Source organism: Pseudonaja textilis, chromosome 8 (assembly GCF_049901715.1).
Source record: "Pseudonaja textilis isolate UNSWEBS1 chromosome 8, rPseTex1.2, whole genome shotgun sequence".
NCBI classification, from domain to species: Eukaryota; Metazoa; Chordata; class Lepidosauria; order Squamata; family Elapidae; genus Pseudonaja; species Pseudonaja textilis.
In genome coordinates, this window is record NC_141997.1 from 6,957,919 (window position 1) to 6,983,051 (window position 25,133).

General features: G+C 37.5%; 1 protein-coding gene across 1 annotated transcript in view; it reads right to left on the reverse strand.

Annotated features, from left to right (window-relative positions):
* Positions 1 to 5,671: 5,671 nt before the first annotated feature.
* PHEX (phosphate regulating endopeptidase X-linked) overlaps positions 5,672 to 25,133 on the reverse strand; it is a 150,114-nt gene continuing 130,652 nt past the window's right edge. The window contains exons 17-22 of the mRNA XM_026714276.2: positions 19,186 to 19,253; positions 18,734 to 18,864; positions 17,684 to 17,749; positions 17,416 to 17,520; positions 16,811 to 16,887; positions 5,672 to 8,104 (exon numbers count right to left, since the gene is read on the reverse strand). Coding sequence (XP_026570061.1) covers positions 8,002 to 8,104; positions 16,811 to 16,887; positions 17,416 to 17,520; positions 17,684 to 17,749; positions 18,734 to 18,864; positions 19,186 to 19,253 — 550 coding nt within the window. The 3' untranslated portion in view covers positions 5,672 to 8,001. The remainder of the gene's footprint in view (positions 8,105 to 16,810; positions 16,888 to 17,415; positions 17,521 to 17,683; positions 17,750 to 18,733; positions 18,865 to 19,185; positions 19,254 to 25,133) is intronic.

The following is a 25,133-nucleotide window of genomic DNA, read 5'->3' on the forward strand; positions in this document are numbered from 1 at the left end:
ATAATTACATTTATAAATTACAGCAATTTATTTTGTACACATTATCAAATAAATAGCTACACAGGAAATATTGCCTAAAGAAAATTGAGTCCAAAATACTTAGATACCATTTTCTATAATAGCACTGCTAATCCAAACCTGTAAGCATTGATTTAGGTCTAGTTATAATACTTTTCCTTCCTTTTTTTCTCAGAAGCTGGAAAAACTATTATACTTGATGGCAATCAAAGAGAAACAGCAGTGTTAATCCTAATAATTTTAAGAAAATCTATTAAATGATTTAAGTGGGGGGAAACCAAGAATTACTATCAAAAGAACTACATGGCAGGATTTTTACTAAAGTGAATTACTATAGCATTTTCATTATTAATACAATGAAATTGAGAAAATTGTGTGAAGAGAATTTAAGGGAAGAAATTTCCCTTGATTCTCTCTTTGCCTGACTATTTTTCATTTTTGTTCAATAAACCTCTTTGTTACTCAAGAAAACAAATGATCAAAAATCCTTCAGAATATTACATATAAACAAACATAATTACTTTAAAATTATTCTCTAATGTGAATTTTCAACTCTTTAGTTATTCCCTTCTTATTGTTTATTTCTGAGTCTATTAAAACATGGCAATTGTACTATACTGGACACTTTCATCTTGAATGTAATTATATAACCTGGGTTCCAAATTCTGGCCAAAATCTATCTTGAAGGACAGAAGAAAAAGGAATCCTATTGAACTAACAATATCTTATGCTACATAAAAACCTAGTCATTCACTTATGAATTAAAATTTTGTTTGATTAGCACAAAGATGTCAAACCTGACTGTGTCACATTATCTATCATGACAATTTTTTGCCTTTGACAGGCCTGGATTAGCATGATTGTTGCTGTTAATTAAATGATTTAAATTGACCACATTTATACAAATTAGAATTTATTTCTAAGTAAATAAGCTCTGGATCCATGGTGTATATAAGTATACAAATAAAAAATGTAGACTCTAATTCCTGACTAATCACGAGCAAATAGTTGCAGTTCATATATGCAGCAAATACAGCAAGGTATATGTGTACTCAGTACATATGCTCAGATAGATATGGAACAGATTGGAAAATGTGAATGTAGAAGACCAATTCTGTTTAGAGATGCCAAGTATTGTTTGATGTTTATTTGCATTATATTGCTTCTGAATATATACTCCATTTTGTCCTTCTAGTCTTCCTTTCATATGCATCATCCTAAAAAAATGCTTTGTCAATATTCTGTTTCAGTATTAGTTTTCTAAAATTCAATATGCTTTTTAGGGATTCGGGTAAGTCTATTTTACAACCTACCCAGAGAGGACTTTGTGGTAAAAGTTATAAGAAATTACTCCCACAACTAAACTATGTTTAGCATTACAGCATTTCATGCTACATAGATGCAGCTGCATCTTTGGTTGAATCAACAACTCTTTAGGTTGCACTCAGGGGTGGGATTCTACCAGTTGGCACCTATTCCTTAGAACCGGTTGTTAACATTCTAAGCAGTTCGGAGAACCGGTTGTTAGAAGAAATTACTGGCCTAATCCTGTAAGGAAGGCAGGAAGGAAACATTCTGGTGTTGCTTACAGAAACTGCCTCTCTGTTAACCCTTATTACATTCTTGGCAGGACTAGACTTCCTGTCTCTGGAACCTCTCTGGAGTTTTTTTTCCCTCCTTTGCTGGTACTTTGCTTGTGTGGAGTGACCCTTCAAAGTTACAATGGCACTGAAAAAAAGTGACTTATGACCATTTTTCACACTTACAACTGTTGCAGCATCCCCACGGTCATGAGAGGCCAGGTGAGGAGATGTGTGCCTCGATGTGAGTGATATTGAGTTGGCCACACCCAGCCAATAACATGACCACCAAGCCATGCCCACCAGGCCACGCCCACAGAACCAGTTGTTTAAAAATTTGAATCCCACCCCTGGTTGTACTTGCTATTTATTTTCAGGTACAAACTTCAATAGCTAGGTAACTTCCTACACCAAATCCTATGACATAATCTGTTTTAAAGAATTTTTCCTCCTGTCAAAGAGGAAATTAATTAATGTAGTTCAAGTCTCCTGGCTCTTTGAATGCTTGACTGACCAGTTTCCATGTATTCCTACTATCATAAAATGTGCAACTGAGAGGCATAATTTGTTTTTCTTGTGAACAACGAAGGTAAATATAAACATTGTGTCAAAGCCAAATATGCCACACACTAAATTATGATTTTTATCTGATGAGATAAGGTTATTAGCACATATCAAAGCTCTATTCTCACCATTTAAATGTTTAGAAATGAGCCATACTGAATTTCTGGTTCGCTAGCTCCCTATAAACCTTTTCAAGTTTCTGCAAAAAGAAGAAAAAGAGTAAAACGAAGCAGAGTTTGGTATTATGTCTAAATTTATTTTAATATGATCTGTTTTAACAACACTAAGACAGCAATCAGAAGATGGAAACATGTTTTGAATTTATTTTCATTTTTAAAAAATCTATTCCAAAAAGACAAAATCCTTCCATGTGTTGAAAGGCTTGCAAATGCCTTTCTTCCAAGGGTTCTTTTTTTCCTGCTGGGAGTGCTCCAGAGTAAGGACACAGACAGGCAGCTACTTGGAAGGCAGGTTCCTTTAATTTTCAGGAAGGCAAGAGATAGCAAGAAGTCTGCGTTCCTGGGGCTAGCCAGCTTTGTGTAATAAACTCCTGATTTTTATACCTTTTCTCCTTTTGTGTGTGAGTGCTTAAATCCTGTCAGGGGGGGTTGTCTTCATTTCCGTCAGGGGGTAAACTCTGCGGGGTGGTTTGATTGGATTATTAGTTCCATTTCTTATATTTGTTTAGTGGCAATCTCCTGTCTGCTATGTGTCTTTTGTCTATTTGTTTTGCTGATTTGGCATGGCCTTTTGTTTGTAAGGGATTTCTTTTTCTTGTTTCCCTAGCTTTAATTACTTGGCTTTTGTCTAGGGGGCTTCTTTCAATACCTTTTATCAAATCTCTTTTCCTATGCAAGTTTGCTTTTATGGCTAGCCTGATGTTCCCCTCGCATTTTTTCTGCTTGGGTGTCACTCCTGTCCTGGTGAAGTTCCCTTTCCACACATGTACATTTGCCTCTTTAGAAGCATCTATCTAAAAAGATCTATCTTTGTTTAATACAAATTATGAGAAAATTCTCATCTCCAGAGGCAGGGGTGGGATTCTACCGCTTTGGGCGAGTTCGTGCAAACCGGATATTAATTTTACATGCAGTTCTGCAAACCGATAATTCTGAAGAACAGCTGGCCCCGCCCGTCTGTCCCTTCCCCTCCCAGGAGTCCCTGCGAGGCCGGTCTGGCTCCAAGGTAAGTGTAGGGTAGCCTCCTGGGAGTAAAAACGGAGCCAGTGGGGTGGGGGTGTCCGGCACTGCCCCCCCCCATTTTTGCTCCCAAGAGGCTCCAGGGAGACTTGCTAGGCCGAAAACGCCCCCCCCACACACATCCTGCTTTTGCTCCTAGGAGGCTCCAGGAGGGCTTGCTAGGCCCCATTTTGGACCTAGGAGGCCTCCCTGCAGCCTCCAGCCATCCAATATGCCTGGATTCAGTGTTTAGCCAAAAGAACATTTGGAGCTAATACAGTATTGATTACTGCCTTGGGAATGGTCTAGGTAAACAAAACTGTGCAGTCTCCTAAAACTGTTGGAGCCAATCTTCTTTTTTATTCCATATCCTCCTCTTCAAAACTAGTAAGTTGCTCTGCTAAGGTAAGTTCAAGCGGATTTTATAGAGAACAGCTTACCTTGAGGTCTCATTCATTTGCTCACTTTCAGAACATACATTTCCAAAGCATAATTCAGACTACTCAGCAGTTTGCCTAGCTGCTGCTTCATTGCTTCTATTGCTGTCACAACCTTTATGGAGTCCAATGGCCTTTTAAGTTTGACAAGCAAAAAACAAGGTAAATATTTCTCACAAATATTTTCCCTCTTCCACTTTGTGGTTCAATATTTAACATACAAAATTATGTGCTGTGTACTATTCAGGCAGTTTGCAAACTTGTTTTTTTTTGTTATTGGAAGGCAATTCTTTAATTTGAAGATGGTGATAAATTCTTGGTAATAAAATGGCAAGAAGAAAGGCTCACTTATGCTTGTCATTTAGAAAAGGTTAGAAAGAATGAGAAGGTTAACTTTTGCTTTGTTTCCAATCTACTTTTCCTGACTTGATCTTCATAAAAAGTAGCTTTGGAATTGAAGACATATGTGTTAAAATAAAATTCTTTATGATTAAGTACAAGTATGCAAAAAGTTTCAAGATTAATCCAAGATGTTTAATGTCTTTAAATATCTGGATGTTGTACTAAGGTTTAAGTCAGAGTCTTCAAACTTGGCAACTTTAAGACTTGTGGACTTCAACTCCCAGAATTCTCTAGCCGGGGAGTTGAAGTCCACAAGTCTTAAAGTTGCCAAGTTTGGGGACCCCTGGTTTAAGTAGAAAAAGATTCCAGCTGAAAATATACCACGAATAGCATAGAAATGCATGGTAGTCTTCTTTTTTCTTTTTTTCTTTCCTTCGCTTAAAAGGAAGAAGAAAAAGAAAGGGAGGGATGGGAGAAAGAAAGGGGGGGGGGGAGGGAAAAAGAGGGAAGGGAAAGGAATGTGAATGAGATATGGAAGGATGGGGGGATGGATAGAGGGACGGAGGGAAAGAAAAAGGAGAGGAAGGAAGAACCACAAACCCTGGCACTAGATGCAGCTTCAGAGAATGCTTTGAAAAGCACAGCAATCCAGGGACCTCAGAGGTCATCTAGTCCAAGCCTGCACCAAGAACATTGTTAAAGTGAGTTTCTGTCTTTTTACCCATGCAGTCATATGACCACCAAGCCACACACACAGTCAGTCATGTGACTATCAAGCCATGCCCAGCCAGCCACATGACCACCAAACCACACCCACAAATTAGGCTATGCCCACAGAACCAGTTGTTAAGAAATTTGAATCCCACCCCTGTCCAGAGGTCTCCTAACATAGATCCTAATTGGAAATAAGCACCTAAAAGTTCCTTTGGGCAACCAAGTATGGAATTTGTATTCTGATTTTATGTTACAATGAATATTGAACTATAGGAAAGTTGTGATCAATATTTTGTAATCCAAAACTTAGTCTTTTGCAAATAATAACCATATCCTTTCCTGTTATTTGTGCTGCACTCACTGTGAGCACAATATTCAACTATGGCTAATATCTATGGTCTAATATCTAAAACACTGGGCTTATCAACTAGAAGGTTGGCAATTCGAGACCCATGTGACAGGATGAGCTCCTATTCTTGTCCCAGCTCTTGCCAATTTAGCTGTTGAAAAGCATGAAAATGCAAATTGATAAATAGGTACCACTTTGGTGAGAAACTAACAGCATTCCATGCACCTCAGCATATAGTCATGATGACTCATGCTAGCTAAATGACTACAGAAGTGTCTTCAGACAATGTGGCTCCCTCAGCTCAATAGAGATGAGCACTGCCCCCTAGAGTCAGAAACAACTAGACCAGGGAAACCTTTACCGTGTAAAGACTCGATTCAGTATTGTCCTAATATAGCACAAATGCTCTTTTATAGGCAACTGAATAGTGTTTGATACTTGGATATCTTTCTTCTTGTTCACATTAAGAAAAAGAAAACAAAAAATATATTGGAGTAGCCTTGCAAGATTTATTTATTAAAAACTTATCATATATTTTGACAAGTGAACTCAAAAGCAGATTACAGTAGAAAATGTCATACAATATATAAAAATGCTATCACTTTATCTTCATCTGTGATTTGAGAATGGTTGTATTATATGATCATTAACTAAATTATCCGATTTCAAGCAATTTTTATATGGATATATTTTTTCCTCTAAAAGGTAAACAATTTAAACAATTTTTTAAAAAACAGAAAAAAAGATATAAGATTATTTCACTCTTTACTCAAATCTTTACCAGCAAGAATCCTACTGTTAATATAGTATAGTTAACACTTTCTATCTGTGGAATCTTTTTATATTGTGATCCTAGGGCCCTAAATTGACCCTGCTATAGTAATGCTGTCACTGCAAGCCTAAAATACTAGAAATGGTCAAGTCTTTTGAACTGAATTATAATTGACTCCCTTGAGTCCATCTGCAGCTGTGAATTGGCATTGTCACTTCCAATATCTCTGCAAAACATTGGAATAATTGAACCAATTCTGTAACTACACCCAAGGTAAGTTTGAAACTCGCCTTAAGACAAGAGTGCTAGGTTCCATATCAGAAGCTGCCCCTTTCAGCCTTCCTACTCCAAGATTAACATCAGACCAACAATCAAATAAACAATACCCCAATCAAAAAACTACCAAACAAGCCAACATTAAACAGTCTAACCAAAGAATCTCTAAGACCACTCCCACCAACACCGACAGGGCAAGCTACTAGAATATGACAGTAAACTGACAGTAAACTGCACTCCTTACTAATACTGATGATGTTACCTAGTTTAGGTAATGAACTGTCTGCAAGAAAAGAAGCAAGCTCATAGAGCACCAAAGATCCCTCCTTTCTACTTTGCAAGAAAATGGTGGTATCTGGGAAGAAGCTCTTCACTTTTTAAAACAAGTAGACATTCTATAATGCTACAAAACATCTGCCTCATTCCCAATTCTGTTCATGCCTAGATCACTATATTATGTAGATTAAAATCACTCATGTAGAAAATTTACTCTTTGCATATTATCAGAAGCATCTGTCATGAAGCCAATGTGCAGTTAGCTGAGCAAAGATTTTATATATTTAACCAGTGTGGAGGCAAATAGCCACAATATCTATGTTGCTAAAGATTTGTGGAGAAAGTGCTTAAATTGGCATTACAGGATCATGCATCTGACTTTTAAATGATTATACTTGTTTCAAACTTACCTTTTTATTATATTATAAAATAAATGTTGTCCACAATTCAGGTAAAATATTTGTAATCCATTACATAAATTGAAAAATAGATTACGAGTTTGTGTGTATCATACATATATGCATATGCAATTATAGGTTGAAGAAAGCATGCATGTCTGAAGCCAAAACTGAACCCAATGTGCTTCATTAGTATATTCCACCATATAACTCAGAGTGGCAGTGGAAAGAGAATAGGTTAAGCAACCTTATTCTTAAAGTACTGGTCCCAAAGATCTCTCTGATCAATACCTCAAGAAAGTAGAGGAAAGATCAGAGGTGGTATTCAGCAGGTTCTGATCAGTTCTGGAGAACTGGTAGTGGAAATTTTGAGTAGTTCAGAGAACCAGCAAATACCACCTCTGACTGGCCCTGCCCCCATCTATTCTCTGCCTCCTGAATCCCAGCTGATCGGCTGGGTCTTTTGTTGCCCTGCACAGGAGAACGGAGCTGGAAAGCAGGTTGGTGGGGTGAGGAGGGATTGGGATTTTGCAGTAACCTTCCCCAGGAGTGGGGAGGGAATTGAGATTTTACAGTAGCCTTCCCCAGCCACGCCCACCAAGCCACGGCCACCAGGCCATGCCCATAGAACCAGTAGTAAAAAAAATTTGAATCCCATCACTGGGAAAGATGTACATGATTACTGAAAATCAGATTTTATCTGTGTTTGTATGGTTTGGGATATAGTTTGACAAATTTGAAATACCAGCATTACTGCTATAAAAAAAGTGGAAATGTACATTTATAAACTTAAAATGTTGGTGTTGTTTTGCTTCACAGCAATGAGAATACTATAGTACAATTTTTTACAGGTTATGAACTGTATAAAGACACTTTTTTTAAAAAAAAATGCCTGTTCTTTTCTACATACTACATTTTGAATTATCCTTGCTTGTGAGAAGCAACTCAATAATGCCAGATCTGGTTGGGTCAAGCACCAGGATGGGAATGCTACACAGCAAAATAATATTGGTATGCACTTGATCAATGCAATTCTGAAGCAATAGTAGGCCAGTGAAACGAAGACATGATTTCTACACAGGATTTCAGAGGAAGCACTACCAAATTCGACAGGAATCTGCACCTCGATTCATTGTAGTATTTTCTGGACAGTTGAAAGCTTTCCGGAATTCTTCAAAATTACTCATAGCACCAATAACTCTGAAGTGGAGAAAGAAAAGGTAAATTTGCAAATTAATTTAATACTGTGCCTCATATTCTTAATACATATAAGTAGTGATTTCAGGCTACAAAACCTTCATTTTGATTTCCTGTAGAAAAACATGCTATGATCCAAATTGGACTGATCACTGGGACCAGCAGTTTATCTTCTTTCGGACTTGTACTGGAGTCTATCTTCAGGGAACTCTGACAGAATGAAGCAGAGTGAACATGCTTCTGCTAGAGAGAATTCCCTGAAGATGGGCTCCAGTACGAGCCTGAAATCTTGGAAGACAAAACCACTGGTCTCTGTTGCCAACCTATATTGGATCCTGCAACATTATCCTGGGACATGTTTAATTGCCTTCATTCATGAAACATGCTAACTCAAGCTACCACTGCTATGGCACCTTATCATTCCAGATAACATGTAAAATCCTTTATAAGGTTCACCACCCACTTCCTGGGTATATTAGGTGACAATATTTGATAGTGATTTCAGGCTACAAAACCTTCATTTTGATTTCCTGTAGAGAAACATATGCTATTTCAAGCTAGCCCTGCTACTTCATCATACCATTTCAGCTAACATAAAATCCTTTAAAAGGCTCACCACTTTAATGTACCTGTGTACATTAGGTAATGTTATTTGATAAGTTCTGGAGATAAGATGCCCATCTTGTTGATGAGAATATACCATCTTGTTGATGAGAATATACCATTAATTTGTATGTCATTCCAGCTTTTTAGGCATTCTAGTCTCCTGCTTGTTCATTGCCTGCAGCAGCACATTAAACAAGGATCTCAACAGTGGTGCCTCTTTTGTCCTGATAGTTTTCTTTCCTGAACATTGTTGAATTATTACCAATAATTCATGTACTTTACATTAGATTTAACTTTACTTTTAATTGTTGAAGCTGTATTTTCATTAAAAGTGTCCATTTGATCCAGTATCATTCAAGCTTTTTGACATTATCTGAACCCTCTATTTAAAAAACAATAAAATTTGTGTCACAATTGAATTATTATCTTTCACAGCCTAACTCATCGTGTAGGGGAAGCTATATTACTGGAAAATGTATTTTCTCATTCCAAATGGTTATCCATGTGAGGGGTTTTTAATCTCTCTTTCAGAAGACAGACATTTAGGGCAACAAATCTTTAAAATACAGAGGATTCCTAGCACTTTCTATGGATGCAATTACCTTTTTTTTCTTTTCTTTGTTTTATATGTTTTATTTGTAATTTTCCTTTAACAACCAACATATTTTGTGGACAGTGTATTGACTAAGTCAATATATTTTTTACACACTGCTAACACTAATAATACAATTGAATATACATAATCTTTGTCTTCCAACTTCTAACCTTAATATATTCATTGTAATTATAATAGATTATTTAATGTATCTAATGTATGTATATGTATATAATACTATTTTTCCAACTTGTACTTATTTTTCCCCATTTGTTGTGGTTCTTCTACATACACATCTTTGTCTTTAAACAATACCATTCTCTCTTTATTCTTTATCACTTTCTCCATAAATATATTCAAACATCAATAACATTTCTTCATACAATTTATTTGCTGACCCCTGCTAAATCACTAATAATTTAATATTTTAAATATTACTCAATGTTCCACCATAATTCCAATATTTCATTTTTTTATAAACACCAATAAAACCAATTATTAATAAAGTTTAAGCAATCCCAGGCTCTAAATCTGCTGAATTTATAGTCCTTCAAAGCTATAAATTTCAATATATATTTTTACACTGTTAATAATAATAATACATTTAAATATACCTAATCATAGTCTTCCACCTCCAAACTTAGTATATTTGCGGTTATAATGAATTCTATTATATATCCATATGTATGCTACTATTTTCTCAATGTATACTTTCTACTTTTTTCTATTAGTTTTTAATACAGTCACCTTATTGCAAGATATTTTATCTCTATCCATCATCTCTTAGTCTTTTTAGAATTTCATCATTTACTGACTTTTTGGTAACTCTTTTATATTTCTCTCTTGGAATCCTATATTTCTTTCTAATGTTTTTGCACAGACTGAATGTTCCCTCTGCCTTACCCCTTGTCTCCTTCTGCTGCATCATTTGGATATCCATCCATAACCCTTTCATTATTTTTCGAAAACCTTCCTTCTTTTCGAAAACCTTCTTTTCTCTGTTCCATTGTAAACTCTTAAGGAATTATTTATTTGATTCGTAATACTTATTGTTGCTGTCTCTTCGGTGTTTTTGTCTTCTTGTAACTTTTTTTGATTTGTCTCCTCCAGCACTCCTTCTAATTTGTGATCTGTCTTCTGAATATTATATTCATCTTTTCCCACCATTTGTTTTTTTATATGTTTTATTTATAATTTTCCTTTAACAACCAATATTTTTGTGGACAGTGTAATGACTAGGTTAATATATTTTTCACACAACGTTCATAGTAATAATACAATTACATATACAGGGCTTTTATCTTCCAACTTCTAACCTTCATATGCTCACTATAATTATATTCTTTTATGTATCAAAATATATTATACTATTTTCCCATTGGTACTTATTTCTTTATTTTTCCCAGTTGTTGGGTTTTTCTATATTCACCTCATTAAATGATATTATTCTCTCTTTATGATTTTTATCACTTTTTCCAAAATATATATGTAAACATCAATAACATTTCTTTATACAATATACTTATTATTAACCTGTTAAGTCATTAATTTTATAATATTGTAATTATCACTCAGTGTTCCACCACATTTTCAATATCTCAATTTTCTATAAACACCAATAAAACCAATTGTTAATAAGATTTAATCAGTCTCAAGATTATATCTCTAAGTCCCCTGGATTTATAGTCCTTGAAAACTATATATTCCAGTATATTTTTGCACCCTATTAATCATAATACATTTAGATATATGTAGTCCTAGTCTTCCACCTCCTAATCTTAATATACTGTATTTATGGTTATAATAAATTCTATCATATATTCTATATATGTGCTACTATTTTCCCAATTTAAAATTTCCACTTATATCTATTGGTTTTTAATATAATTGCTATATTGCAAGATATTATGTCTCTATCCATCATCTCTCAGCTTTTTTAGAATTTCATCATTTATTGATTTTTTTGGTGATTCTTTTATATTACTCTCTTGGAATCCTATATGTCTTTTTAGCATTTTTGCACAAACTGACTGTTCCCTCTCCCTTACCCTTTATCTCCTTCTGTTGCATCTTTTGAATATCCATCCATAACCCTTTCATTAGTTTTGGAAAATAATAATTTATCTCTTTGTAACTTATTTTTATCTTCTTGTAGTTTATTTTGTTTTGTCTCCACCACGCCCTCTAATTTCTCATCTGTCTTCTGTGTATCATATTCATCTTTTTCCACCATTTATTGAGGATCTTCTACACTCACATCTTTATCTTTAAACAATCCCATCATCTCCTTATGATTCTTTGTCACATTTTCATAAATACTTTTAAGCATCACTAACATTTCTTCATAAAACTTTATTGTCTCCTGTTGGGTCATTTTGTACCAGTTTAATATATTAAAATTTACTTAATATACCTCTAATATTCCAGTATCCCAAAATCTAAAAACTCCAAAGAAGTCAATTATTAATAAAATTTAGTCAAGGACTTCCGGTGACATCGTGACATGGCGAGGTGGGAGAACTCTGCTCTGCTCTCCTACATCGGGGTTTTTGTTTGTGGGCAACCGTTCGAGGTGGGACTAGATCTTGGCAGGATCACCCAAGTGAGGAAGAACTCGTGGAGTCTATCAGGGAAATTGCAATCCCAGAGGTAAAGAAGGGAGCCCAAAGCTCAGGGCAAAAGAAGTCAGCCTGTTGAGGCTGGCCCAAAGACGCGACGGAACAATTCAAGAAGGAAGCGGAGAGAAGAGATTGAATTTGAGTCCGGGAAAGATATCGAGGCAAAATTGGTGTTGGATTATAACTAGTGGATAGTTTGGAAAAGTAATCAGTGAGTGACTGAAACTCTGAAGCGGAAGGTGGGAAAGCTGAAAGTGGTGGCAAGATCTGCCAACATCTAGAAACAAGTAAAGTAATAATTATCAGTCAGCACGGGTTTGTTAAGAACAGATCATCCCAAACCAGGCCCAGAAAAGCTTGAGCTCTCACCTGTACAAATAGAGATGAGGCAAACTATGGGCCTTCCAAGGGGCTCAGCTCAACCCAACCCGGAGTTCCCCTCAGTCCCGCAATAAACCATCAGTGAAGGTCAGATGCCCAGACCAAAAGAGCAACAAGGAAGACGAGCTCCTAATAACCAGCCTGTTTGTGCAGGAAAGAGCTCAAGCTTTTCTGAGCTTGACACCCCCGCCCCCGCTTGGCCTCCACACAGGGAGGCACACTTCTCTGCTTGGAAATGGCAGGAGAAACCTGGAGCTTAGCCTCAGGGAGTCTCAGGGAGGCTGAAGGGGGGGGGGTGTTGCCTGGTTATTAGGAGCCTGTCTTCCTCGGCACTCTTTTGGTCTGGGCATCCGACACCCCCCCTTCAGCCTCCACACAAGAGGACTCCTCAAGAGATGTCGGAGTATGTCTTCTGACCCTCTGGCGCTCACCTGCAACTCTCCATGCTCCTCCAGGCCTGGATTGCTGAGTGGGGGAAGCAGCCCTGATGTCTCTGATGCCCCCATGGCCCCAGCCATTGCTGCCCGGGGAAGGCACAGGAAAAGAAAGTGAGCAAAAACATAGCTCTTGCTGGGGTGAAAGAGTGGAGATCAGGGAAGGCACAGGCAACAGAAAGCGGCACTTTTCAAAGGCGACAGCTTGTGTCTTCTCTTGCCTGTGCCTTCCTCGATCTCAGCTATTTCACCCCCAGCGAGAGCTATGTTTCTGCTCACTTTTCCTGTGCCTTCCCCAATCAGTGATGGTTGGGGCCGTGGGGGAGGCAGCAGAGCAGAGCACCGAGAGGGACAAAAAAACTTGACGATGATGACGCCCCATTCCGGACCCCTGAACTGGATGGTGAGCACAATCTTGCCCACTCCACCCCCTCCCACAACCATCAGTCGGTACTTTTCCTGCTCCGGGCCATCCCTACAGCCCGCAGCCATCAAGGAAGAGCCTAAGCCAGGAGAGATGAGCTGGAAAGTGTGGGAGTGTCATGCAAATGCAAGTAGTGTGACACTCCTGCACCTTCCAGCCAACGCCATCGCCGCATCAGCCCACCTGTGCCGCCAGCCCCCTCTTGCTACCACAGCACCATTATCTCGTCCTGGCCGGTGAGGACTGCACTGCTTTTTGCATGTTGCACCACCTGCAAATTTGCATATTACAGGTGCCAGCTCCTATGGTGGAGATTTCCAACCCCATCACGGGCTGGTCCCATATTCCAGAGCTGCAGAAGTCACAAGATTGGCTCTTTGGTTGTCCTGGAGCAGCTCATCCATGGCAGGCCATTGCACAGGCTAGTCCTGTGACTACTGCAGCTCTGGAATATGGGACCAACTTTTCCACCAACATCAGCAAGCCACCGTCAGTTAAAATTCATATTAGTGGTCCACGGGATTTGAAATTATGAGTTTGGTGGCCCTTGAGGTCCAAAAGATTGGTGACCCTTGCACTTGAGTTCCCACGCTGCAGTAATCTTCCTCCACTAGATAGTTTTCCTGCTCCACACCCATTGAACACAACCAATGGGGGGGTGGGGTTTAGAAATAAAAATAAAAAAGCAGTTTCTCCCAATAATCACTTTTCAAAATAATGTTAAATCTTTTCCAGGCTTTCTATGTTTTAAATTAGATTAGATATTTCCATTAGATATTTATTTCACATCTGAGTCTTTTATATTTCTCTTTCTCTCCAGTCACTGCTTTCTTAATGTTTGGAGATTATTTAAAAAAAAATCTTTTACTTGGGTTAGGTCTCTATAATAAAAGTTGGAAGTTATCTCACCCAGTTTCAATGCTCTATCCACGAACCACTCTAACACAAATCTTATTGTCCCAGTTGTCACAGCTTGTAACTTGCCAAAAATGTCTGTTATCTCTGCTGCAGTTCAGGAGAGCTTTCTTCAGATCTAATAAGGAAATTGTAGTTTTCTCGTGGCCAATGAAGCACCTCTTCTTCCTTCATCACCCCCCGGTTGCTTTGACCTCAAAGGGTCTTCCAGCAAGCAGATATTGGCTGGTTTTCACAGAGCTCAGTGGAGCTCTGCTATTTCCAACCATTCCTGCCACAACACCAACCAGTTCTCCTCAGATGCAATTACATTTCTAAGGATATATGAAACAGGTCCACAGTTAGGGATGGAGAAGAGAACTGTGTGAATTGGGATTTAATTTGCAAATGATATTAAGCTGGCAGGAATAGCTAACACCCAAGAAGATAGGCTCAAGATCCAGATGGATCTTGACAGACTAGAACACTGGACCATATCTAACAAATGAAATTCAGTGTAGGGAAAAGTAAAGTCTTACACTTAGGCAAGAAAAACCAAAAGTATACATATAGACTGAGTGAAACCAGGCTTAGTAGCAGTAACTGTGGAGTCTTGGAGTCTTAGTGGGACCAATTAAATATGAACCAACAGTGTGTGGTAGCAGCCAAAAAAGCCAATACAACCCTAAATTGAATTAACAGAGGGATATAATCAAGATCAGGTGAAGTACTAATACCATTCTATAAAGCCTTAGTAAGACCATACCTAAAATACAGCATCCAGTTTTGGTCACCACACTATAAAAAAGATGTTGAGCCTCTAGAACAGAGGTGTTAAACTCAAGGCCCGTGGGTCAAATCCAGCCCACAGGATGCTTAGATCCGGCCCACAGGGCCAGCCTGGAAATAGCAAAGGACCAGCCAGAAGTGCCTCTGCTAGTGAAAATATGGCAGAGGGACCACAGGTGGCTCCTGCATGCTCCATTTTTGGCCTGGATGGCCTCCAGCACCCTGCCGGCCAAAATGGGCCATGAAGGGCAATGAGTAGCTATCATGTGCCCCATTTTGGCTGGCAGGGTGCTACAGGAGGTCACCCAGGCCAAAAACAGGACATACAGGGGGGCTGCCTGCAGTCACCCCGTAGGCCGTTTTGGCCAGCAGGGTGCTGCAGGAGGCCATTCAGGTCAAAAACGGAGCTTGTGGTGGCCATCTGTGGTCCCCCCTCAGCCCATTTTGGCTGACATGGTGCTGCAGGCCATTCAGGCAAAAAACAGGCTACACAGGGGCTACCTGTATCCCCCCATGCCCTATTTTGGCCATCAGGGTGCTACAGGAGGCTGTCCATCCCATCTCTCTCCCCCTGGTCAGCCCATAGAGGACAACTACAATGCTGATCTGGCCCTCCAAGAAATCTGGTTTGACACATCTTCTCTAGAAAAAGTGCAAAGAGCAACCAAGATGATTAGGGCACTGGAGGCTAAAACATACGATGAACTGTTGCAAATATTCGGCATGGCTAGTCTAGAGAAGAAAAGGACCAGGGGAGACATGATAACAGTGTTCCAATATTTGAGCGGCTTCCACAGAGAGGATGGGTCAAGCTATTTTCCAAGGCACCTGAAGACCATACAAGGAATAATGAATGAAAACTGATCAAGGAGAGATTCAACCTAGAAATAAGGAGAAAGTTTCTGATAGTGAGAACAATCAACCAATGGAACAGCTTGCCTTCAGAAGCTGTGGGAGCCTCATCACTGGAAGCTTTCAAGAAGACTGGATTGCCTTTTGTCAGAAATGGTGTAGTGTCTCCTGTTTGGGTGGGGGGGTGGTCACTTAGATGACCTTCCAACTCTGTTAATCTGTTGGATGTTGAATATACTTCTTTAAATATTGGCAGGAAATTGCACTAAAAATTGCAATAGAAATTCCTGTTCTTGGAAAGCCCAATGATTAAAAAAATAACACTATTTCATTAATTATAATTGTATGTAGTAATATTTTATCATAATTATTTAAGCTCCCTACAGTCTCCAGGTGGTACTCAAAATATTAAAACATTAAAGAATAAAATACAGCATTAAAATACAACAGAACAAATAAAAAATAGTGTAAAAGCATTCACTCCCACAGAAATAATGGAGGTTTGTGTAATGAAACTGTGCTGTTGGGTCAAGTCCTATTTCACAACATACCAAAATGCACAAACTTTTGCTGGCTCCAGGATAGAGATAGGCAAGAATTGCCTTCAATTGTGTAAATTTTTGGGTGTATGCATTTGCAAAAGAAAAAAGAAAACAATCTTTCTTACCCACATTTCTAGACCTGATTTAATGTGTTGACATGTGGGATCAGTTGGCCCATATCTACGATTATAATGCTACACTTAGGTTCAGAATACTAGAATAAACATTAATAAATTAAAATTCACACAGCTAAATGTTACAGAGAAGAGAAACTACTACCTGGAAAGAAGAAAATAATTTTCCCCACCCCGAATTTAATCTCCCTTCTACTAATCAGCTTCTTGAGGCTGGAAAAACAAATCTCTGCAAATGATGAACAATAAATATCAAGATGGAAAATAAAGTGAAGGGAAAGAAGTACATACGCTAATATATGAGTACTTGCAGAACAACAGAGGGGTTAAAAGAAATTGTCACATTTCTTAACTGATCAGAACAGCTGTTTATATCCTATTATACCTGCCCGATTTATTGTATTATGGCAATTGGGGGAAAAGAAAGCAACTTAAAATACCTGAACTGAGAGGGACTGTGAACTCCAGTGTAGATTTGTTCTCTTGCAGCTTCTGGTTTGAATGAATTGCACCTCACCTAAGATATATAGTTAGATAATTAGATAAAAGAACCAGTTAAATAATTCTGAACTTCTTTCATGATCCTTCTCATATTGCTTCTCAGCCTTTTGGTTAAGATCAAGTGTAGTATCTCTTTCATGATCCAGCTTGTAACCAATGACCGATGTAGTTGTCCGTAGTATATGTAAATCGGAGACAAATAATGCACAAAACATGATTGTGCTATAAAAAGCAACATTGTGCTAAAAAAAGGAACTTGGGCTGCCTTTGAAATTTCTTTCTCTTCAGCAACTAGAAATCCAGAAAGGAATGAACTATCAGGTAGGAAGCAGCACTGAAATATACTTTACTTCTTTTTGGTAAGGTATTGTAGAAAAAAGAATCTGAAGAGAAGCCTTGTAATTTTTTTGGAAGGGAAGGTAAGAGACTGGTAATAATCTGCAATTTATGAAAATGACATTTTTTTGGTAATCAAGCAGACTTGTCTACTCATCATACAGCGAACAGCTATATGTGTATCCATTCTGAAATGTGTACTACTCACATGAGCATAACTCAGAAAGAAGAGCTGATTATGGGTGAAATCAATGCCTGGTAGTAAAGCCTCTTCCACTCCTTGTCTCTTTTCTTTGACCCATTTCCTATAGGCCTGATGAGAGACATAATGAACACATTGAAGGCAGTGCAGGTTTCACCAGCCCTCTTTCCTACAATATATATATATTCTTATATATATATATATAAGAATAGGGGGTGGGGGGGAGGTGTTGGACCACGTATTGGTCTGCACTTAGAAAAAAAGAGCTGCCTACCCCAAAAGCTTGTCGTAACCCTCCGTTATCTGCAATGTTTTCTGCCAAAGTCCTTTTTCCTTTTATCTAGGAGTAAGAATACTGTAAATTATCATGGTTTTTCAATCCACATCAAATATTTCCATATAACTCAGGGGAAAAATACAAGGGTTGCTAACTTTGTTGCTAAGTAGTGGTTGTTAAGTGAAACATCATATAATTGCAACTTGTTATTATACTGTCAGCTTCTTTATTAACTCAACTTGTCAGAAGCCAGCTGTGGAGCAGGCAAGTGGTGATAACTCAGCCGGGGAATGTTGCAACCATCCTAAGTGCAAGGAACAGTTGTAAAGTTAGTTTTTCAGTGTAGTTTTAACTTTGAACAGTTGCTAAACAGGGCAGTCTTTAAACAAAGACTATCTGTAAGCAAAGTTAGAAAAACAATGTTTTTAACATGCTGAAAAAGTGAAAAAAACAAGTTGTGTTTCAAATTATTTTGGCTGCTATGTAGCATTAGTACTTAAGTTTTCCAAGGAATCCAGTCAGTGGATCCTATTGCTTCAAATTCCATTTTTCTCCATTTTACTGGATGGATGGATGGATGAGATAGGTAGAGATTAGATATAGACAGATGGACAGACAGAGACAGAAAATCAAAAGCTATTAAGGAATATAGGTTTAACAATATATATTGCATTGTTATTGACAGTTATATAATTGTATAGATGTATAGTGAATAATTAGCAAGCATAGGTGGTTTCCCGTTATTTCATCTCTTCCTTACCTCTCTGCCTTGAAATTAAAGGAAAAAGCAAGGAAAAGCACTGGAAAATAACTAAGTCTTTAAAATCTTTGCCACAGCAGCCAGCTGTCACTAGATGAAATAATGTATCTCTCAGTATCAGGTATCACTGAAAAAGCTAAATATATCTAGTTAAAAGGATAACAAATATGTTACAAGCTATACAAAAAAGCCAAACATCAAAATGTCATGATGATATATTACTGCTGGTTGTTCTAGATTTAGTTTGGTTGATCCAAACCAGTTTAAGCCAAAAAACCTGAACTTACATTCAACCCTGCTTTTTTCCAGTAATAACTGTTGTACTGATTGATCATGCATTTTGTTTTCTCTTTGAATTTTTCTTCTGACTGCAGGGACCACCAAGGATTCAAATTTCCATTCTTGTCATATTTGCGACCTGCATTTCCATTTTCAAAAAAACCCCACAAAGCATAATATTAATATGCAGATTTCTTAAAACTTAACCCAGAAACATTTCTTTTAAAAGAATCACTTCACTATGTACATGTATCTTAAAATTTACATAAATATAAGCAAGAATTTAATGCATATTAGCTATTTTCACTTAATAGACTAGAAACACTACATCTCCATATTGCTTTAGAAAGTACATGAAGTTTGCATTTATAGTTCATCATTTTTACTCCTACAGAAGTTAAGAGGGTGCTGCAAAATTGGTCATTTATTTTTAACCAAATTTTAAGAATCTAAATCTCACCATTGATATCAAATCCATGAGTAAATTCATGTCCAACAATTACTCCAATAGCACCATAGCTTAATGACCTGAAAAAGAAAAGAATTTTGAGCTCCAGCAGATCATGGGTGTCAAATTCGCGGCATCATGTTGCCATCACGTGACATATCACAACATTTTTTCCTCATTACGCTCATTACGCATCCAGCCCGCGGGCCACCAGTTTGACACTCCTGCAGTATATGGAGAAGACAAAGCAGCAGAATTTCCAATCGGTTCTATATAAACTGGAAGAAAGTATATTTAAAGATATCATTGAAGAAAACCACTATTATCTGAAAAACATTAGTAGAAATGTAAAAAAATTATTACTTTGTAAAAAGCAAATGGAAATTAGCTAATGTACACAAAGAAGTACATTTAACTTCTCTAACTACATTAAACACAGTGCCACCTCAAATATGAGAAACTTAATGGCATATGATGAATGTGGTTTTATTTAACAGTCACATTGGATGTTTTTATATTAATAGATAATCACAGTTCAATGTTACATTTCTATCAACCATTTTCAAGGCAGCTCACAATTAACCTTTTGGAATCAATTACTAGCCTTGCAGTATCAAGGTAGTTAAACTTTGTATTTGTCACAGCAGAGTGAAGAGCTTCTCTTAACAACTATAATTTCCAAACATGCAAAAAAGCTCAAGCTAATTAAATTGTCTAAAGAATACCAAATCTCTTTTTTCCATATAAGTCATATATGGCTCATAAGTTGTCTTAAAACTGATGGAGAGAGGTCTAAAGTATAAATAGTCAAATGTATTAAAATGGAGTATGCTTGCAGTAATATTATTTATGCCCTTATCAGTAGATATTTATTTGTAATAAGATGTAAGAATAAACATTCTTTAATGTCATAAGAATATAAAAGCCTTTTTGTAATCTTAGTTTAAAACTACAAAATGGAAGAAAAAGGAAGGGAAAGGGAAGATATGTAAGTTTAGTTAAATACCAGACTAAAGATATAAGTTTCTAAAATATTCTAATGAAAGGAAACCCATGGTTCACGTATTTTTAAGAACTGAAATAGCAGGAAGGAATAAAGGCATATGGAAGTAGTCCTAGAATGAAAGCATAACTTTTAGTTTTTGAAGGGTTTTCAATGAAGTTTTCAATGAAGAAATTGAACCTTGACTGACTACTTCCAGAGGGGACAGTTTTCATCCCATTTTATTCTCAGAAATCACTTGAAAGCTAACATTTGATGGTTTTCATATGAGCTGAATTAAAATAGTACGACAGACAGGAAATCATATTCCAATCAGTTATTCATGAATCCAACCAATAACAGTTTTAAAAGTGGAAGTCAAAGAATATTCTGTCTCTGAGCTGTCAGATCTGGATTAACAAAAATCCTGTTGCTCCTTAAATGTGTACACAAACATACATTCAATTATATTGTCATATATGTTGGAGGGAGGGAGGAAGGAAGGAAGGAGAACGAAACCATTATTGGGCAATAGGCCATTTATATTAAAACACTTCTGTTGACTGTAATGCCCATAATATGATGGCATTTTTACAACCAAACATTTTTCACAGTAATTTTAATAATGGCTGAATGTTGCAGTCTGAGTCATTATAAACCCATGGCAGAGAAAGATGGCTCCCTGAGGCCAGAGACTAGGAGTTGAATAATATAAATTATAGGTACAAGTTGCATATATAATCAGGGAAAATCAGATTTATTATTTTTTTAAGAGAGATTGTGAAGTTGATGTTGGGAAAGTTTTGAAATGGAATTGAATTTTTGGAATTTCTATTAGATTGTGCTGCTATTTCTTTTTCTGTTATTTCTTTTTTTATTTCTTGAGGACATTGAGCAGCTAAAACAATTTTGTTTAAACATGCAAAGCTAAAGTCTGCAATAGAATATAGTTTGTCCCCTCTGCTAGTGGATGAAACATGAGGAAGTCACTACTGGACGAACATGTACAGAAGTTGCACATTAAACATAAGCCAAGAAACAAGTGCATTGTATTTCCCAAGCTCTCAGAAAATCTCCCTCCATTTAAAGATAATTATTAATGACACAAACAAACAAAATGTAGCACTTATTATATATTTAAGTGTGCATGTATTAAAACTTCCAAAAATACAAATCCATATATATTAAAATACATATAAATGTTTTTAAAATATGGTTAAATCTGGGTTATATTGAAATCAATTTATTACAGTCATAAGGCCAGATTCAGGAAAATATACAATAGTTAAACTGTTGTATACCGCTGTATGTATAACAGAAAATCAAAGCAATATGGAATGTGCGCATGTAGGAATAGACAGACAGACAGACAGACAGGTAGGTGTGTAGGTAGATCTAAAAATATAGGGAGAGCCATCCTGATATAGTGGTTAAGGCATCCAGCTAGAGACCAGAAGACTGTGGATCTAATCCCACAAGCCAACTGGGTAACCTTAGGCTAGCACCTTCTCTCAGCCCCAGGAAGGAAGCAATGGCCAACCACTTCCGAAAAACCTTGACAAGAAATCTGCTGGACTTGTCCTGGCAGTATTCAAAAATCAGACAGGATGGAACAGAAAATACAATGCAATGCAATAATAACTAATATAATATACATTTCATTACATTATATATATGCATATGTATTATAAAAAAGTATATCCAAATTTAATTAATTATGTGATGTATTCTACAGGTGGTGGTACAAAACTTGGTGACTTGGAGGAATACTTTTAATTATACAATTATACAATTCAAGACCACACAGTAGATACAAACTAAAGGTTAATCGCACCAAACTTGATTGCAGGAAATACAACTTCAGCAACAGAGTGGTCAATGTCTGGAATATTCTACCTGACTTTGTGGTTTCTTCCCCAAACCCCAAAAACTTTAACCTTAGACTGTCTACTACTGACTCACCCCTTTCCTAAGAGGTCTGTTGGGGGTATGCATAAGCACACCAATGTGCCTACCATTCCTGTCCTATAGTTTCTTTTTATTTTTCTTGTATGTTTCCATTTCATGTATTCATAACTATGTTTATACTTATACCTGTTATCTTATAATCGCTTGACAAATAAATAAAAAATTCCTTGTCTGAAAGAAGTAACATTAAATAGAATGAAAGGACCAGTACAGTAACAAATGGCCTAGAGTTTGTTGAGCCATTACCACATGGACAAAACTGGAAAGACATAGAAGTAAAGTCATTTTAAAAACTGTCAGAAATCACATCTTTCAGAAAACCTCTGAAAGAGATGGACTCAAAAGCTGGCTAATCCTGCTGCTGCAATGGTTGGAATGCAGTATGGTAGGCTGACTCTCACCACACCCAGGAGTTTGATCCTGACCAACTCAAGGTTGACTCAGCTTTCCATCCTTTTGAAGGCAGTAAAATGCGGAGCCAAATTGTTGGGAGCAATATGCTGATTCTGTAAACCATTCAGAGAACACTGTAAAGCACTATGGAGCAGTATAGAAATTTAAGTGCTATTGCTATTCCTCTGCTCAAAAATACTGGGAATGCATATTCATATCTATGCTTGTCTGTCCTCTCAGCCCATAGATGGTTTCAAATTAGAGGTATTAAATTAAATTAGAGATTACTAGACGGTGTTCACCTGCTATTGGGGTACTCTGCTTTCCTAATGGCTTGGTCATGCAGAAGAATTCACTGAGGAGAAAGAAATTCTGATTTAATGCCAAGGAAGATCTCTTCTTAATTGAAATTATACTTTCTACTCAACACACTACTCACAGGACCAAAATGGGAAGGGGGGAAAGGTTATATCTTTTCTCCACTGATTTTGTAGTTGAACATAAAATCAGAATCCCCCATGTTTATTTTGAATTTACTATAACAACAGCAACACTCCATCAATGTCACTGCAGATTTTCGAAGACACTTTCATTTAACAATCCATAACATGATAGCTACCCTCTGAGCCATATCCTACCGTATATTTGAATTTCTATCTTAGCTTTTTATTTTATTCTATCCTCCACAAAAGCTAATTTGTATGTCATAAAATAGTTCTTACATATTTTATTTTTATCTCTGAAAAATTCCATTACAAGCCTGAGGTTAAAATTATACATTTCAAGAATTGAAGCATCCCATTCCATGACAAGTTTATTATTTTATATTGTACTGAAGACAGGTATGCCATCAGATACAGAATACAATCTTAAGAGTGAGGCTTTTCGACTTTTTGATAATATCAAGGAGTGTGTCTAAAATACAAAAAGGAATGAAATCTTTATCCATTATTCCCCAGGAACTCAGCAATAGTGGAAAAGCATTCCCAATATAATTTATTTATGTAAACTTTAAGCAATGAAATTTAACAATGTATGTGCAAACAGAGGGAAATACGAAATTCACAAACACTTAAAACTGTCAGGTTAAAAATACCTACAGCAGGGGTGCTAAACTGGTGGCCAATAAGCCGGATGCACCCCATGCAGGCCATGACCACCCCAGCTCTGCAAAGGCAAAAACGTCATGCTATGTAACAGTACATCATGTGACGCAATCAAGTTTGACACCTATGGCCTACAGTCTACTTTCTTAAAAAAAAAATCAGTCTGCTTGGGAGAGGTAGTTGTTAGAGAAAAACTAACAGAAAGCAGAGGAATTGGGGGTTTTAAACAAATGCAGAATGGGTGAAAAAATATGAGCATTGATATTAGAATGAGACATAAATCCGGGGAAGAGCAGAGGAAGAAGGAATGTTAGTGAAAAGAAGAAATAGCTTACCAATAAAGGAGAATATTTGTAGCTCAGGGTTGAAATGTGGGGTCCTAGGTGCTCTCTGAGCATAGTTGTTTTCTTGCAGAATTTTTATTACCCAAACTAGGTAACATCATCAGTGCTAGGACACTAGCACTGATGATGTTACCTAGTTTGGGTAATGAAAATTCTGCAAGAAAACAACCAAGGTCAGAGAGCACCAAGGACCCCTCAGAAATAACTTAGGAGAACTGGAAAATCTTGCCCCTGGCTGGCCTTGCCCTTCTCCACACACCCCTCCCCTTCCCACCCAATCAGTCTTTATTGTGCATGCCCGATATTGCTGACTGGGTTCTTCCCCGCCCAGTCACTCCTTAAGATATTTCTTTTTTCTTTTTCCCTCCCAACTGTTCCTATGATCAGCTGTGCCCGGGTTCCCCTTGCTGTCTTACCCAGGAGGTTTCCCTGAGGCCCAGAAAGGCAAAAAATGGAGGGGGGGGCGCAGCGCGCGCACACACACACACACACACACACACACACTCCAATTTTTGCCTTCCTGGGAGCAAAAATACCACCCAGGAGGCTTCCCTGAGGCCCAGAAGGCCCCAAAATGGAGGGTGGGGTACTGCATGCCCCTCTAGGCTCTATTTTTTTTCTTCCTGAGCTCTAGGGGAGCCTTCTGGAACCAAAAACACCCCCCAGGAGGCTTCCCTGAGGCTCAGAAGGCTGCATGTCCCCCCAGCTCCATTTTTTCCCCTTCCTGAGCCTCAAGGAAGCCTTTTGGGAGCAAAAGCTCACCCCCCCCCAGGAGGCTTCCCTGGGGCCCAGAAGGCCCCAAAAATGGGAGGGGTTGCTGCCAAAAAAAAAAAACCCACCAAGCCATGCCCACCTAGCCACACCCACAAAACTGGTTGTTAAAAAATTTGAATTCCACCCCTGGTGCAAACAGCCAGAACAATAAAATGCTGTGTCTTCCAAAGCTGTTCGCTTCCTCCACAAACTGTCATAAAAGATATATAATTCCTTATTTTTGGTTTCATAATTAATAAGCACATCAATATATAAGTAGCAGCTAGTACTTTAATTTCAGTGTAGACATGCTCAATAAATGTTGATTTCACAACACAAATCCTATGCATGGATTCTACAAGGATTACAGAGACCAGTAACTATCAAACTTTGATCCAGGCAAAAGATCTTAAA